General features: G+C 34.4%; 2 protein-coding genes across 4 annotated transcripts; both read right to left on the bottom strand.

Moving 5' to 3' along the window:
• Positions 1–2,568: 2,568 nt before the first annotated feature.
• Positions 2,569–6,659, bottom strand: LOC107613340 (zinc finger BED domain-containing protein RICESLEEPER 1). Of its 3 annotated transcripts, none has more exons than XM_088497373.1 (4): positions 6,296–6,609; positions 3,299–5,284; positions 3,125–3,191; positions 2,569–2,679 (listed from the first exon to the last, which is right to left on the bottom strand). In XM_088497373.1, exons 2-3 carry the CDS (start codon positions 5,265–5,267, stop codon positions 3,136–3,138), a joined length of 2,025 nt encoding a protein of 674 aa, XP_088353499.1. In that variant the 5' UTR covers positions 5,268–5,284; positions 6,296–6,609; the 3' UTR covers positions 2,569–2,679; positions 3,125–3,135. The 3 variants fall into 3 exon arrangements, with proteins under 3 accessions (XP_088353499.1, XP_088353497.1, XP_088353498.1); XM_088497371.1 differs by lacking the exon at positions 2,569–2,679 and adding an exon at positions 2,712–2,970 and having other exon boundaries at positions 6,296–6,659; XM_088497372.1 differs by lacking the exon at positions 2,569–2,679 and adding an exon at positions 2,712–2,970 and having other exon boundaries at positions 3,299–5,376; positions 6,296–6,393.
• Positions 6,660–12,266: 5,607 nt separating this feature from the next.
• On the bottom strand, positions 12,267–13,595 carry LOC148547796 (uncharacterized). The gene is made up of 5 exons (XM_088495541.1): positions 13,347–13,595; positions 13,132–13,275; positions 12,822–13,047; positions 12,654–12,730; positions 12,267–12,443 (listed from the first exon to the last, which is right to left on the bottom strand). Exons 1-5 carry the CDS (start codon positions 13,593–13,595, stop codon positions 12,267–12,269), a joined length of 873 nt encoding a protein of 290 aa, XP_088351667.1.
• Positions 13,596–17,412: the final 3,817 nt, after the last annotated feature.

Below are 17,412 nucleotides of genomic sequence, written 5' to 3'. Positions count from 1 at the left end.
TATCAAACATAATAATTATTGATATGCAAACTACTTCCAACTTTGTGTATAGCTGAAAATATTAATATTTTCAACTTATTTAAATAAAAAAAAACCGACATTATGTCTGAAATCTTCCATTTGAAGTTGGTGCTATTGTGGATCAAGCCACAACACAATATTAAGTGGAATTGCAAATTAAGGTTAAAATGTTGAAAATAATAAAAAAAAAAAAAGAAAAAATGATAGCCGTTTAATCTATTCTTTGTTGCTTATAAGGGTAACAAAGGAAAAATGATTCCTTGAGTTATTGCTATTGTTCGAAACTGTCCGGCTCGTTTTCAGGCAGTAACCACGGTGAGTGAGCCTCATGTTTGCTGCCGGCAACTAGATGAGAACAAATGATTCATTCTTTATACAAAGTCAACCTAACCTAATGCACCACAAACCCAGGGAGAACTTTTAGATCAGTGTTAAAAAGAAAAGTGAATTTTTTCAAATTTTTTTCAATTATTTGATAAAATGTAATCTATTACTTTATATTCCTTAAGTAGAACAAAAAAACATGTAAAAAAAATATTGCATGATAAAAAATTGAGAAGATCGTGTAGCTAATAAAATGGGAATTTAATTTTTAAAATCTTTCACCAAACACAAATTGGTATAAATGAATAAGAGCGTGTGTCTCTTAATTATCTCTCTCAAATTTAATTTTTTTTTTTTTGAGGATGAGAAGAATTTACTTATTTAAAGGAAGTCATATATTTTACATGTCTTTACACTATTCGAAGAATTAGTCATTAGATTTTTGGTTTGATAAATATCTTGCTGCAAATAATTTTTTTTTAATCTTTTAATATTAAAAATTTAAATGAATTAATCGATTCTATTAATTTTTTATCTGATTGTTCACCTGACAGAGCGGACGAATGAATTTATCACTCGACCAACTTAAATTAGTTAGGTGAAACATCTTCTGAATTTAATTTTATTACGATTTTATATTTTATGTATTTAATTTATTCTTACAATTTTATTTACGTAAAATCTCATTTTTTTATGGTATTAGCTTCCTAAAGTAAATGAAGATATTACCGTAGAAAAGAAAAAATAAATAAATAAATAAACCGCGCCATACATGAATGTGCATTGTGCAATAATGTTACAGAAGAAATATCTGGTAGCATCAATGCATCACAGATATTTATGCTTTTTCTTTGGCATACATATAACCTTTCCCTGTTTGAAGTGGCCTCATCCTTTGTTTCTCATATATATATATGAATGAGTAAATATTAAATCATGATGTTAGTAATATTTGCTATAAAAACCCCGTGCAGTGCGTCCCTATTTCAAATGCAATGTTGTCAGCATTGTCAGGGCTTTTGATAGTTTTCACATGGCCTACCTGCCACCATAATAATCCCCTTTTCTTAGTTGTGGTTTAAGGAGATTGCTTAGGCATGGAGGAGCAATAAGATGTTGACAGGAACCAGTTTTAGATTCTTGGGATACAGCAGCATCAATCATTGAATGCTTCGGTACGAAACAGAGATATTTTGTTTCTTTACAATATTTATCATCCCTTTCTGAACTGAGTTCACATATTACTCATCTACTGTTAGCATGATTATAAGCCCTAGAACAAGTGATATATTATCTAATAGTAAATAAATAGTCATATAACGATGACTATATTAAAATAACACAAATCGTAAAACAAAGAAGATAATCAATATTTTCTTTTTATGGGGGCGGGGATCATTGAACATTTCAGAATGAAAACAAGTTTGGGCTGGCCACAAAACATCAGGTCCACAAATTGTAAGGCCCCAACAAAAACTCCTCATTTTGGTCATGGCCCAACAGAGAAGTCCTTGAATTCAATTGATTTAGCTAATGATCAAATCTTGTTTTCCTATGACAAAAAATAAAGAAGCTAAGCAATGGGCTTCGGCCGTTTTTTACCCATGATCAAAAAGGGGATAAATATGGTGGTTTATTACACTTGCGCCAATTTAAAGCATAATCGGTAATCCCGACCCCCAAAAAAAACAAAAGCATAATCAGTAGCATGATAAAAAAAATAAAAATAGTGCCGATGACCAAAAAAATGAAACATAATCAGTACCTGGTCAATAGGACAACCTGAGAAACTAGCAAAAATGATGCAAATCCTATGTAAAGGTGTTACATTACATGTAATTCAGCATTCTTCTTCAGTTTTCTTCGGACACCAAACCATCTTACTTTCACTATCTGATAAAATGCAAAACCTAAATCACCAGACTTCATATCCAACTCAATGGTAGAAGAAGAAAATAAATCGATTATTTGTACCAAAAATACTGAATACCAAGGGGGAAAAAATCTCTTTGAATGATTAGTAACTTTTTGTTTCTTACAAGTAACATGAGATACTTTTTAACACCGCCGTTCTCATAATTTACCATGGCCGAGGTCTATTCTTATTTAATATTGGATCATTCTCTTCAAACTTTTTTTGGGGAATATTACTTTGAAATCCAACATATAAACTAAACAAAACATCCCAATCTAAATTCTAATTTTAACTGTTGTGGAGGCAGATGGCTCAGTAGAGATCAAATGACAGTTAAAATCATGCCACTCCAGATCTTCAACAATGTAATTATATCTTTTGCGAGTACACAGACCTCTTATCTCATCATGTAAAGCTGGCTACATGCATCAGATGAAATTGGTACATAAAGTTAGTAAAAGAAAAGAACTTGCTTTGCCAATGTTAAGGGCAAATAACACCCTGTACAATACTCAGGTTCACCCGAATCAATAGTCAAATGACAAATGCCACTCATCCAGCATATAGGAAAAACATTTCAATTAAATTCTAGTGTATATACACAAGCATCTACTGGCTCTTCTGAGAATATACATTGCTTCTTGATTACACAGGATAAGTAGATGCTAAGTTGTCCACACTAACATAGCTTCGTTAGTTTTGGATAAGACCTGATAGTATAAAACACAATGATAAAGGCAACCTATGAGCTAGTAGATCCATCAATCTCACAACACAGCCAATAGTTATGTTGAAAGCAAAAATGTACAACAGTGGAATATGGAGAAATTTGGAACATGTCATACAAGTTGAACAGAAGCATACCATGGAAAAAGCTAATTTGAATCAATGAGAAGGGGTAGAGCAAAATGGCTTGAGGATTGATTTAAATCTGATAAGATATTAGAGTAAAACAGAAAAGAAAATAAAAATGAATCAGTGATAAGCCAACAATCAATGATTATTCTTGGGGAGGGAAGAGAACGAACAAGTACATACCTCCTGATTCATTTTGGAGCCAATCGTGTGTGCATATTAGAGCCTGTCGTGTATCAGGATTCAATGCAGCGCGAGCAGGGTCTAGAACTCTTCCGCTGATGCCAAATGCCAATTCTGGTGCCATTGTTGACATTGGAGTCCCCAGAATATCACGTGCCATCATCGATAGAATCGGGTACCTTGGCATGTGGACTCTCCACCAGTTCAATATGTTAAAATCAGAATTACGAGGGAAAATTGGTTCCTCCAAATACTTGTCTAAGTCAGATGCCATGCTCTGACTCTGTGATGTCTCATGAAGGAATTTGTCAAACCCTTTGAGTCTATCCCTAGCATCATAACTTGAACTAGGTAAGCTGATGCCAGGCAAGGTTGAGCCTTGATCAACCATAGTTGAACAGATAGAGTATGCATTAAAAAGTTCTTTGATCACACCAGAAACTTCTTTGATCCGATCCAAAGCAGTGCTCCCATATATTTGTGAGTAGTAGTATTCCACCAGCTTCATTTTAAAGCGCGGGTCTAATATAGCTGCTACTGCTAAAGCTGTGCTGCACTTGCCCCAGTACTTATCAAACCTGCCTTTCATCTTCGTTGCCAGAGAACTAATAAAATTATCTGAACTTCTGCACCAGTCAATTAATTGGATATGGATGTCACAAATTTCAGGGAAATATATGTTTGCAGTAGGAGACCGGTTGCCTGAAAAGACATTAGTAATTTCAACTATAAGTTTCAAATATCCAGTAACTGAAGTTGCCCATTCCCATTCTTCATCGCTAATTGCGGATGAATAGGAGGAATCTTGCTCTTGGAAGAGAGCAAAAACGGTCTTGTATTCTACTGCTGTTTCAAGCATGAGATATGTTGATTTCCACTGAGCTGGAAAATCCAGAAACAGGGCCTTCTGAGAGTTAATGCCAGCTTGTTGAGCAATTTCATTAAACTTTCCTTGTACTACTTGCGAACTTCTAATATATCTGATGCTGTCCCGAATCTTTTCAATCACTTCATGCAGTGCCTCTGTGGCATCTTGAACCATGGAACTTAGGAGATGTCCTGCTGAGCGTATGTCAAGTAGTTGACGAGTGTTTATGAAAGACCTCTTCTCAGAAATTTGCTGTTTGATTCTAAGTGTAATGTCACCATCAATGGAAAAGTCATCCAGTGTTAAGGCAAACAGCTTACAATCAATATCCCATTCATTTAGACATTTAATGATCACTTCTGGAAGCAGGTCTTCAGTATGAGAAGGATCAAGTGTGACAAAGTTCAGGATCTTCTTTTGTAACGTCCATCCCTCATCAATATAATGTGCAGCTATGCACAAATATGAACAACTTTCTACTGATGACCACATTTCAATCGAAAGATTAATCCTGCCATGTGATTTGTTTATCATGTTATACACTTTCTGTTTCTCCTTCATGTAGATTTCCATACAAGAAACCTCTATACCACTATTTGGCATAAACTCAAAGAGTGGCTGAAGGTTCTTCACAAAGACCTTGAATCCTACATGTTCCACCATGTTCAATGGGTATCCATGTAATATAATCATGTGGGCAAGATCAAGTCGACTCTTCTCCTGATCAAATTTTCGACCACCAAAGTTGATGATTTCATCTTTCTTGTGTTCCGGTTCAAACTTAATGATTGTTGGCTTTATGTATTCTTCTTTCGCCTGACCTTCATCATAACTAAGATTTGCAACACTAACAGCAGTATCTTTTTTCCTTCTCTTTGCTGCAAGCAGCTGAGAGACATCAAAGTTGGACCTTTTCAGACATCGAATCAAGTGGTTCCTCAAATGAGTTGTTCCACTGTTACTTGATCCACTGAGTTTCTTGTTACAATGCACACAAACAGCATAGCAGACATCAGCCTTCCTAACCCTTTCAAAGTGATTCCACACAACAGATGTCAGCCTTTTCGGTTTCTTTATGCCTGAATCATTTGATATTTCCATCGAATAGGCAGGTAATGCTGCTTGTTTAAACAAAATTTGTATATAAGTCACCAAAGTAGATGCTATGAAATTGAAGGAATTACCACACAGAAATCACCAAAAATGTACACTGTAAAGAAGGGGAAGAAAGAAAGCATAACTACAATTATAAAGTGCCAAAGCATCAAAGGTTGGGTTAGGAAAAGCATTGTGCAATCATACAAAGCCACTATTAGCCCTACAAAATAGGTTGACACAAAGCACATAAAGAGGTTAATTTCAATGTATCCTTATAAAATATGTATGGATACAGAGAAAGGGAGGATAAAAGGGGAGAAGAGAAAATACAATAATAGCCATGTAATCCTCCATATTCCCTCATCTTCAATGGTATAAAGTATAAATAAAGTTCATAACACAAATAAAGAGATGGAAACCATTACTTGAGCCCCCATTCTCTTCCCTCCCCTTCCTTTTAAAATGCAACAAATTTTATTTTACCTTTTTGAAAAAAGGGACCAAAGACAGGTATCTTCCATGAGTTCATTTCTAACTACACTATGCTTTGATATTCAACACTCAGCAATAGCATACACACTATATAATTTATAAGTTAAGCATGAAGGTCCCTTAATTTATAGATTGCCACAAAAAATTATAGTCAATTTGATTTCCAATTTAGAACAAATCCCTCATAATGAAACCCACACGAAAAGTTAACATTCCATCAACTATATCACAAGCTCTGTGGGTTAATCATTCCTAACATAAATTCAACCACCAAACAATTTCCCACATTAAGACCAGGCATCTGGTGGTAAATCACATCACACCATGACACTGTAGGCAAGAAACATTAAAAAATAACATTTCTTTAACACACATGAATTACAGAAGTTGTTAAAGTAAAATTTTGGGAGAAGCGAAAAAAAATAAATAAACAAGGAAAAGAAGTTTTTATTTTTCTGAATAATAGAAAGAGAGAGAAGAATAAGAAGAAGAAGAAGAAGAAGAAGAAGGGGGGGGGGGAGATGAAATGAATGTGTTACCAGGAAAATGCGGGGGTGGGAAGGAGGAGGTTGCAGTGTTCGGATTGTAGTAAGAGTCCGATCGGATAATCCGGGTAAAATTAGGGTTTGCGGATTGGGACTTGGGAGAGAGATTCAATTGCAACCCGATATCATAATCTGTGGCTTATTGCTGCTTCATCATTCGTTCATGCGTGTTACTGTGTGGTGGAAATTTGGGTTAGGTTGGGTCCGATTCAGATTTCAGAGATCAGAGGAATTAGAATCATGGATTTGGGTGAATGGACGAGGGGAGAAAGAAAACGGGTGGGTCAGGAATGTAACGGAGCTGGAGTTGGTTTTTTTTTTTTTTTTTGTTATTTATGGGCGATCCACCAAAGTTTTTGTTTTAATTATTATTTTAGTCCTAAAATAGTTTAAGAAATGACATTTTTTTTTGTGACTAAGAAATGACATTATGATCCGCTAATCTTAGTTTATCTTTCTAAATTCTAAGCCAATGAGTAATAGCTCAAATGACATAGACTCCATATACTCAATTAAGAGGTCGCGGGTTCGAGTCACATATCTTTCCAAATTTGCCAATGAGTAATAGCTCAAATGGCATAGTCTCCTCATACTCAATTAAGAGGTTGCGGGTTCGAGTCTTATATCTTTGGTAAAAAAAAAAAAAAAAAAAAACAAATGACTCATGCATACATTTAATATAATTCTTTTAGAACATTTAAAAAATTATTTAAAAGAGGCATAAAAAATGTAACAAAAAATTAATATCTAGATTTTTTTTTCAACATTTTTAGAATTCCTTTCTATTCGAGTTAGAATAAAATTGTAAAAAAGATTTTATTTGCCCTAAAATCATCAAATTAAGAGAATAAAAAGATATCATTATTATTCTACACAGATTTGTAAAAAAAAAAAATATCATAATCAGATTTCTAGATTTTTATTTTTCAAATATGTCTTTCTATATTTAATGAATTTTGTCAAACTAAAATAATATTTTGAGAGTAAAAATATTATTTTATATTTTCAGGAATTATTTTTTTAAAAGTTGAATTTTTTGAGATTAATATAGAATTTTAATTTTTGGCTTTTATTATAAATAATTTATTAATAATCACCTAACAAAAAGTTTCGGACTGAAAAAGGAATAAAATACTCACAAAAATGAATTATATATATTACAAAAATCACGAAATATACTGTTGTTGTGGGTGATATAACACCAAAGAGTATTTAGGCAAAACTTTTAAAGTATTTTTAGTATAAATACGATTCTAACACCTAATTATTACATGCATTTTATAAATAAAAAAAATTGTGAAGAAAATTATATTTAAGTCTATTTTAATTTGGATAAACTCTATGAACTTTTTTTTTTGTAAGTTTATATAATTGTAAGTTATTAGGTAGCGTTTGTTTGCGAGACAGAGATCAAGATACAGAGACAGAGAGACAGAAACAAAGAGACATATACAAAAATAAGTATTAGTATTGTGTTTGGTGTGGAAGTGTACAAGATTGATTTATGTCTCAGTATCCTATTTGGTTTGAAATAAAAAGTGGAGATTAAATATTTAAAATTACTAAAATCCCCTTAATTTTAATTAACAACCCTAATCCCCAAATACAATTTCATTTTCATCAGCATGTAACCCTAACCCCTTTTTTCCTCCCCTCTACCCTTTCTGCTCTCTTCTTTCGTGAACGAATCCCAGAGCCTGACCCGTCGCCGGTAGCACCTCCAAGGGTCTGAACGACGACGGCGCCTCTCCAGTTCTCCTTGGTTCATCTTCGTGGCCCCAGTTGCCACCCTCGGTTTGTGACGCTGCTGCCGTATTCGCGCCCGTGGGTTTGCGTCGCCACTGTCTTGGAGTTGTGCGTCTGGTCTCTGCTGTTTTTTTGTCAACGGAGCTGGTATGTTCTTTCAATTTAACTTATTTGCTTGTTAATTTTGTGAAGTTCAAGAGGGATTTTTTATTCCCCCATTTTCTGATTTGTGAAACCCTCACCTTCTTATTTGTCCTCATGTTGATGAGAATGTTTAAATCCCTCGTTGGATGATTTGAGATTCGCCCTGATTTGGTTAAAATTGCTGATTTGTGCTTCTTCAAATGTTGAAGATTTCTGAAGTTGTTATATCCGAGTTCTTATTTGCCCTCATTTACAGATTTATGAATTCTATGTCATCTTTTTTAAAGATTTGGAAATGTGTGATTGCTGAGTGCTGATTCCATTATTTGCGTATCATATAATTTTTTTTAGCTTACTTGTGCTTGTTAATTGCTTATTTGTGAATCTGTGATTGTTATTTTCTTAAATTTATTTATGATGATTACTATATAGAAAAACAAAGAAGATAATTTGAGAACTGTTTATCATAATTATGTTCCTGTTGTCACTCTTTTTTGTTATCGAAATTAGTACTCACTGGTGTAGTATATTGATTTGGAAATGTATTTTTATGATTGTCTAACATACTAGGAGTGTGAAAATTTATTGAAAAAGCTAGAGGCACCAACATTTGATTTTAAATACGACAAAGAATATCTTCCTTGGAGATATATTGAATTGGAAAATTTGTTTTGCTTAGATTCATTAAATAATTTTATTTCGACCAGTTGATTCATTCTTGTGTTGTGTTACTATTTGTTGTTAACCTGGTAAATGATTTTTGCTTACTGTTAAATGTATAGCCTGGTTAACAATGGCTTCCACAAGTAGAAGATCTACAAGTGGTTCGTACTGCAGCGGCAACGTAACGGGAGAACGTTTTTGTGAGTGTGGTTTAAGAGCACCGTTACAAGTCTCAAATAGCATGGCCAACTCGGGTAGAAAGTATTACGCGTGTCCTGCAAGGCGATGTGGATGGTTTAGATGGGCAGGTCTAAGTATCCAATATTCTGACATTGGAGATGATCGCTCTTGTCAATTGAATTCTAATTTGAAGACGTGCGAACGAGTGAAAAATCTTCATACTGATGTTGTGTATCTGAAATTGTTAGCGTTCCTTCAACTTCTTGTTTCTATAGTCTGTGTTGTCTTGGTCATTTTATTGTTGTGTAAGTTGTAGTTTGACCTTTGAACTCAAATAGTTTGAGAACATATTTCAATATTTTTTGTTGTTAATTATAAAATGAGTACAGGTTCAACATCTCTTCTTCTCATTTTCACTGTAGTCCTTTTTACTTCACTGCTGCTCTCACTTATATTCTTTTCATATAACAAATAAAAAAAATATGGTGGTACTATGAAAATTCTCTTCCAAAAAGATTGCTAGCTTTCCGTGAATATTTGATTGATACAAACCAATCTAAGGACAGCATATATGAGATTATATGAATTGAGCCATGAAACATTTTATGCCTATTTTCGCTTTTGATTTTAATACTATTTTTCAATATTGATAGAGTTGAATAAGTTTGAATTCAGGGAAAAAATGGTGTTAAGCAATTGCCTTTTCAACATTTCAGGAAATTTGATCAAATCCATTTTAATTTTGTAACTGATTCTTACTTCTTTAGTCACAAAAAAGGGAGAAAAAAGAGGTACTAGTTGGTCTCTAGGCCTTCTTTGTAGAATAAGTTTGATTTTCACTACTTCATCAACATATTTAATAAAACCAGTATACACAGTATCATCTGAGAACCACAAATTATAAGAATGGAACAGTTGATGACCAAAAGCTAAGATAATTGTCATTAACATGATCGTGACCATAAATATTGTACTTAGCAAACAATTCCTGCTCAAGCGACCAAAATAAAGGCCATACCACAATACCAATAAGACTGTACGAAGAACCTACACCTATTCTGAACAGAGCAAAATAAAGGCGTTACCAAAATATCTATCCAAATGCATACCAACTATAAGTTTGTACGTTATACCATCTTAAACATAACCATCTCACAAAATCATAAAACCCTATAGTGAAAAACTTAATACCCTAAGCCAAACTTAATACCCTTAACCAACAGTCAACTTCATATAATGGAACGCACAAGGCCAATCATCTGTGAATCTGACAAGCCCCAGAAGTGTGCATACACATTAGGACTCTCAGTAAACTTCAAAATCGCCCTCACCACCTCGTCATCACTGAACCCAAGCTGTGTGAGCTTCTCGCCAACCTTCCACCTCTCGTTCACACCAACAATGGCATCAGCTATCAGTTGGGCATTCTTCCTTTGGTCAGCCGAAGATTGCTGAATATGGTCGGCATTCCTCTCCAGTATGTCAACTTGTTTTCTCTTTCTCCCGTATCGCCTTGTTCTTACTGCACTCGCACCGGCTTCAGAATGTGATGTTTGTCCTTACATTGCTGGTCCTCCGTCATTGTCTGGATGTGGAGACATCTCAGACTCATCAAATCCAACTGCAGTATCTTCTGTCTCTTTGTTAACTTGTTCCTCTACATCAAAGCCACTAACTGCTACTGCTCCTATGGCTCTATCCCTGCCAAATATACCCTCCAGCCGGTGAAATAAGGAAATGGCTTGCTAGGACTGTAGAATTTGGTTGGATGTGCCTGTGAAAATATAAACCGAATTTAAGAAAGTTTTGATGAAGTTCCTACTGAAAAACTAGTTACATTAATGAAGTTTCGAATAATTTAATAATGCCACAACTACATTCTCAAATTAAAGGGAAACATGCAAAAGGAAACGGGATGAACAAGTTTAGGATCAGCAACTTATGGATAAAAATAGGAAACAGGATGAACAAGTTTAGGATAAGTAACTTGTGGATAACTAAAGTCAAGGAAAGAGGTCAATGATGATGCTTCAGCATATTTATTATATTGCAGTTAATTTTGTATGATCCTTCCAAAGATGATAGACCCCTAGCCTAGATAGATATATATATATAGTTCAAACATAAGGCAGAACGGGTAATACTAAAATATAAGTTTATAAACTTTTCTTTTTTTTCCATTACAAAAAAATGAATTTGATTGTGAACAAGTCTCCAAGTAAATAGTAAAACAACAAATTTCAAAAGAACTCATTCAAGTCATAGACTGCAGCAAATTTTAACTACTAGATGGGTACCTAATGCAATTCTAAAATAATTCTACGTATCATAACCAAGGTCAGTTTCCACTTTTAACCCAGAATTTGATAAAAAGGTTGGGTTCAAAACAGAACAGTCTTTCTTCTTCCCACAGTGTGAAATACGGTATTTATTATCTGACCATCCACCTAAGCCTCGCAGACATAGTAACTAGGTAAGCCAAGTCTAAAGTTCTCTATACCAAAAGAATACTAGCATAATTATTGATCATAGATTGAATTATTAAAGCATTATTCAACTAGACTTGTTCAAGAGGTTCAAAGTGCCTTAGACTCAATATAAACCGTATAGTTCTATACAAACTATAATATGGTATATTAAAAAGTAGGAATCACACTGACCTTCAACCATGCATCAAGGACATCTATGTTGTCAATCTCGACACATTGTTTCTCATGGTTCCAGCCGAATCCACTGCATCCAAGCATGTCAGCGGCGTACTGATACTTTTCCTTCAACCGCTTGTGCTTATTCTTGCAGTGCTTCGCGGTCAGCGTACAACCGGGGAAGGCCTCCAGCATCTTCAGAGCCAGTTTCTCGAATGTTCCGGGTTTAAACTGCCCACAGTCATCCCTTTGACCGTCTACCACAAACTCCTTCATGAAGCCAACAAAAGCTTTAGTCTCTTCATCACTCCACATGCGCTTGTTCTCCATTTTTACCTACTAAAATTAAGATAATCAAAACTATGCATAATATAATTTTGTAGACATAAATTATCTAAATTACAATTAATTAACATAAACTAACAAAAAAATAAAACAGCGAACAATAACACAAATAGGTAGTTGCCATTACAAATGAAGATGTACTATTACAATGTTTCCCGTCTCAACAAGTCATACAAATTAAAATGCAGCCATTACAACAATACTCAATCGATTACGGTGTCCATTACACTACTCTTACAACACTACTCTATATGACTTGTACGCCACTCTTCATATATCTCAGTTGCTATATTGTCACGCCAGTGAGTCCACTCGTTCGTGTTTTCAACCACATCAATCATTCCATCCTGTGCTTCATCTTCATCGAGCATAAATTCATCCAATATGCTACCTTCCTCCTCCAGATCCATATCCATACTCTTTCAAATGAAATTTTGCAGCAAACAACAGGCAATAATTATCTGAGATTGTGTCTTTAGAGGGTAAAGGCTAGGACTTCTTAAGATGGACAATCTCTTCTTCAGTAAACCAAAGCATCGCTCAATGATATTCCTTGCGGAAGAATGAACCCTATTAAAATATTCTTCGTAATTGTGCGGTGCACGTGCTCCCTGGGCCCACTCTCTTACATGATATCGAGTGCCTCTATACGGTGCGAGAAACTCTGGACCATTTATGTAACCAGCATCAACTAAATAGTAATTACCTATAGACAAGTAATGTAAACAAGGTAAGATGTTGGCTATCGTGAACTCAAGCTAATTGTATAGGCTTAACTCCAAAGATGGCATCATTACCGTGGGGTATCTTAAGACTATTACGATGAGTTATTGCATCTTGAAGTACCCGTGAATCAGATGCCGATCCCTCCCATCCACTAAGTACATAGACAAAACCCATCTCCCGGTTACACATTCCTAAGACATTGGTGATAATTTTATCCTTTCTTGTTCGGTATCTTACCTTCTCAGACTCGGGGACTGTCACCTCTATATAAGTGCCATCTAATGCTCCCAAGCAACCCTATCATCCATAGAAAGTTATGATACTCAGATATAGAATCCTTTAGGAAAATATGAATCATACACAACATCGAATAAGCTCTACCTTAAACCTTCTCCATGTGGGGTCAAGACAATCCTCTTCAACTGGTGTAGCCTTAGCAAACAAAATGCTTTGAATCCGTATTACAGCCTTCAAAACTTTATTAAAATACTTACTAACTGTCTCGCCGGACCTACAAAATCTAACCTGCAGACTATGATTTTTTTGTGATGCGCTAAGATAATTAAGAAAGTCGCAACCTGCTCCGACAGGCTTACATGACCATCCTCTGTAAGTCCTCCTTGAACTTGGAGCAACTCACACAAATTAGCAAAGGTATTTGTGTTCAATCTCAACTCCCAGATACAATTCCTATCACCTTCACCAACAACACGCTTTAAAGCCCCACGTCTAATTCTACTATTCATTCTTCCGCCTAATGACAGTTGGCCACTAGTTCTATCCCTAAAGTAAACAAATAGCGTAAGCACAAAGAACAACATCAAATCTTCATGGTTGGGTATCATCTCTTCATAAAAAGACAAGCATCGCTTAATAATTTCCGACCACTCCGTTTCTTCCTAACATAGTCATTACATTAAAAAATACATAAATATTCAAAGAAATCTAACACTACTTGATGCAAAAATCTGCTATATCTTCTTAGAACCAAAAACAAGATCAAGAAACTGGAACCAAAAGACAGTTAACACTATCTAGGTCTAATCATATATATTGAAGTTTCTCAAACTTAAGAATCTGATGCTCTTCTTTAGAACCTTAATTAAGAAACCTAGTTGATTTAATTGGAAACTTAAAATGAATTAATTAATTAAGCATCCACAATTACCATATCATATGTGAGTTCCTGCTACAAGGTTGGCTGAATATTAAAAGAGGCAAATTAAAGTAAGGGCACCACTCATATATAAATTATTAAGATTGGAGTGTCTAATGGAAGCATTATACATACAGGGATTCAAATTTTTGTCATACGTGACCATAAATTTATGTCATAATAGAGTATATATATAAAGAGAGTATGATATAATAATTAATAAACCAAATTAATCCTGTACTTAACAAAACTGCATATATGAAGTTTGGTAATATAGAAAAACATAAAATTTATATATATATATATATACCAACCTTAAAAAAAAAATTCTCGTTACCTGTTTGTACTGAAGTTTACTTCTCAATTTTAAGTTTGTTTCAAGCAAATCAAAGTCTTCCAAAAGCTGGAGTGCCACTACTCTTTAAACTACAACTAAGCTAACAAATTCCTCATCAATACGATTTCAGAAATCATAGTGAGTGCGCTGGTTATAGCCACAACAATCATACATTTCACAAAATAATTTACATATTTTCACATCAAACAGACGTAAATTAGGCAAACAGAGCATTGACGAACATGATTTTTGCCAGTAAAGAAGTTCATAAAAACAGTCGCGTTGTAGATATAGTCTCTAAACCGACAAAAATCCCTTCGTACAAACGTTTTGGTTGTCACAAGTAACAAACCCCTTTAAAATTGATAACCGAGTATTTAAACCTCGGGTCATCTTCTCAAAGAATTGCAGGGAAGTATGTTCTTATTATTGCTTATGGAGATTGTAACTTTGGGGTTTTGAGAATAGGGAGCAAGTAATTTAAATTGCAATTAAAATAAATAAATAACTGTAAAATAAACTTTTGGCAAGGTATGAGAAATTGGAAGTCCTAGCCCAGTTATCCTTATCAACAATAATGAAAATTGGCTCTTGATTCCACTTAGTTAACCTTTACTAGAGTAAGGGAAGGTCAAGTGACTAATTAGTTTGATCTTCAAATCCTAGTTAATCCCTAAGGAAAGATTGGGATTATCGAAGTTCAGTTCAATTAGCAAAGATAACAATTATCACTTATGTTGAGTTAAGATAATTCCTGAGTTACTAATTTCTTAACCAAAGCCAAGAATGTAGAAAGCTAAATTAAAATCATAAATATCTGGAATACCTCAAATAAAATATATTCAAAGCAGTAAAATCTAACATGGAAAAGTTCATTAGCCAATTGGACAACATAAATCAAATACAAATAAAAGCATTAGAGTCAATAAAAATAGAAGCGAAAGTAAATAGAAAGGGACATTGAACCTGGGATCGAGAGTCACTCCTAAAACTAAGAGAAGTCCTAAATCCTAATCCTAAGAGAGAGAGAGAGGAGAGAACCTCTCTCTCTAAAACTACATCTAAAACATGAAAAGTGAATTATGAGAGCCTCCCTCATGAATGGATGTATTCCCCCATTTTATAGCCTCTAATATGTGTTTTCTGGGCCGAGAACTGGGTCGAAAACAGCCCAGAAATCGCTGGAGAAGAATTCAAACACGCTGATTTTCGTCACTGCGACGCGGCCGCATGGAGCACGCAATCGCGTCGCCTAGCGTCAGGGCAACTATGACATATTATATATCAAATCGAAGCCCCGGACGTTAGCTTTCCAACACAACTAGAACCACATCATTTGGACCTCTGTAGCTAAAGTTATAGCCGTTTGAGTGCGAAGAGGTCAGGCTGGACAGCTTAGCAATTTCTCCAACTTCTTGTATTCCTTCCATTTTTGCATGCTTCCTCTCCATCCTCCAAGTCATTCCTGCCCTATAATATCTGAAAACACTTAACACACATATCAAGGCATCTAATGGTAATAAGAGAGGATTAATAATAAGCAAATATAAGATCAAAGAAGCATGTTTTCATCAAAACACATAATTAGGAAGGAAATATAAAACCATGCAAATAGTATGAATAAGTGGGTAAAGAGTTAATAAAAACCACTCAATTGAGTACAAGATAAACCATAAAATAGTGGTTTATCAAGCATCCCAGATTTCAGAATCAAAAGATGCATAAGAATGAAAACCAAAATAACCAAGCATGACCAAAACCAATTCATAAGAAACACATCACAAACAAAATTAAAGAAACAAGGCATGAGAACATATACACATCTATACATCAGAACAAAGAACCAAATCAAATTGAAAAGAGAAAAATCCAAATTCTTTCTATGCATCTAGTTGAACAACGAATGAAATCTACAGAACATAACTCGCGACATAAAAAATCGAGCCAAATCAATAATGAAATTTCACCACAACTAACTTAGGTTACACAAACTGTGACGACAACAACGAAGTCTGATGAACTCGACAGCAACAGGGGAGACTCTCTCAACTGGGTTCGTCGGACGTTATCCTGTGAAGGAGCAAATGAAGACATGAGAACTTGTGGCCTAGGAAGAGGAACTTCAACTATGACTCACTTATCTTGTGGTGGTTACGATGGCGGCGACGACGGGGTTGTGCTGACACTGGCAACGCAGAGGTTGGAACCCACACTTTGAAGCATGAATGAGAAGATGGAGTGAGGGGCTGCTCACACTGAAGCCCTAATCTGATTTGAAGAAATGGTAAAGTTGGCATTAGTTAATTACAATAGGGGTATTTTAGGTACAAAAATATTATTAAAGTTTCTATTTCTGTCTTTAAAAATCTCAGTCTCCAGTGTCCCTACTTTTTGGAGGTACTGAAATACTGAAATTTTTGAGACAGAGATACAAATTTAAGTACCAGTCTCTACCTCAACAAACATAATACTGAGTTCTTGTCCCCAAGTCTCATTTCTAGTCTCTACAAACAAATGCTACCTTAGAGTTATATTTCATAACTCATGCAAAAACACCTCAATTTAGAATATATGCATAAAATAACTTTTCTTTTAATTTTTTAGATATTTGTACTATGTAATAAAATATTAGCCTAAGTTTATCTGTATTATTTAAATTTTTCATTACTAAACCATCATGATAAATTTGAATCATTTAAAATTAAAAAAAAATGTAAAACAATAAATTAATAAAGTAACCTTCTTTAAATGAATTATTTATACTTTATACTTTATGGTATTATGTTTTATCTTTTAAGGAATTTTTTTGAGTAAAGTATCATTTTTGTCCCTAACGTTTGGGGTAAGTCCCAAAGTTGTCCCTAACGTTTCAATCGTCCTATTTAAGTCCCTAACGTTTCAAAATTGGCTCAACGTTGTCCTACCGTTAGGGATCCGTTAACAGAATTGACGGTAGGACAAAATTGAGACGATTTTGAAACGTTAGGGACTTAAATAGAACGAAAATATTTGGGACAAAAATGATACATAGAAATAAATTTTAATTTTATCCTTCAATAATATCAATTTTTTACTGTACATAATATTCAATTTTTTTTAATCATATTTAAGTAAATTACACTTAATCACATTACTACACTTAATCACATTACTTTCATTCTAAATACAT

This window comes from Arachis ipaensis, chromosome B8, assembly GCF_059453495.1.
Source record: "Arachis ipaensis isolate K30076 ecotype BB chromosome B8, ASM5945349v1, whole genome shotgun sequence".
NCBI classification, from domain to species: Eukaryota; Viridiplantae; Streptophyta; class Magnoliopsida; order Fabales; family Fabaceae; genus Arachis; species Arachis ipaensis.
The sequence above is the reverse complement of the archived record's forward strand: the minus strand, read 5'-3'. Positions and strand labels throughout refer to the sequence as shown.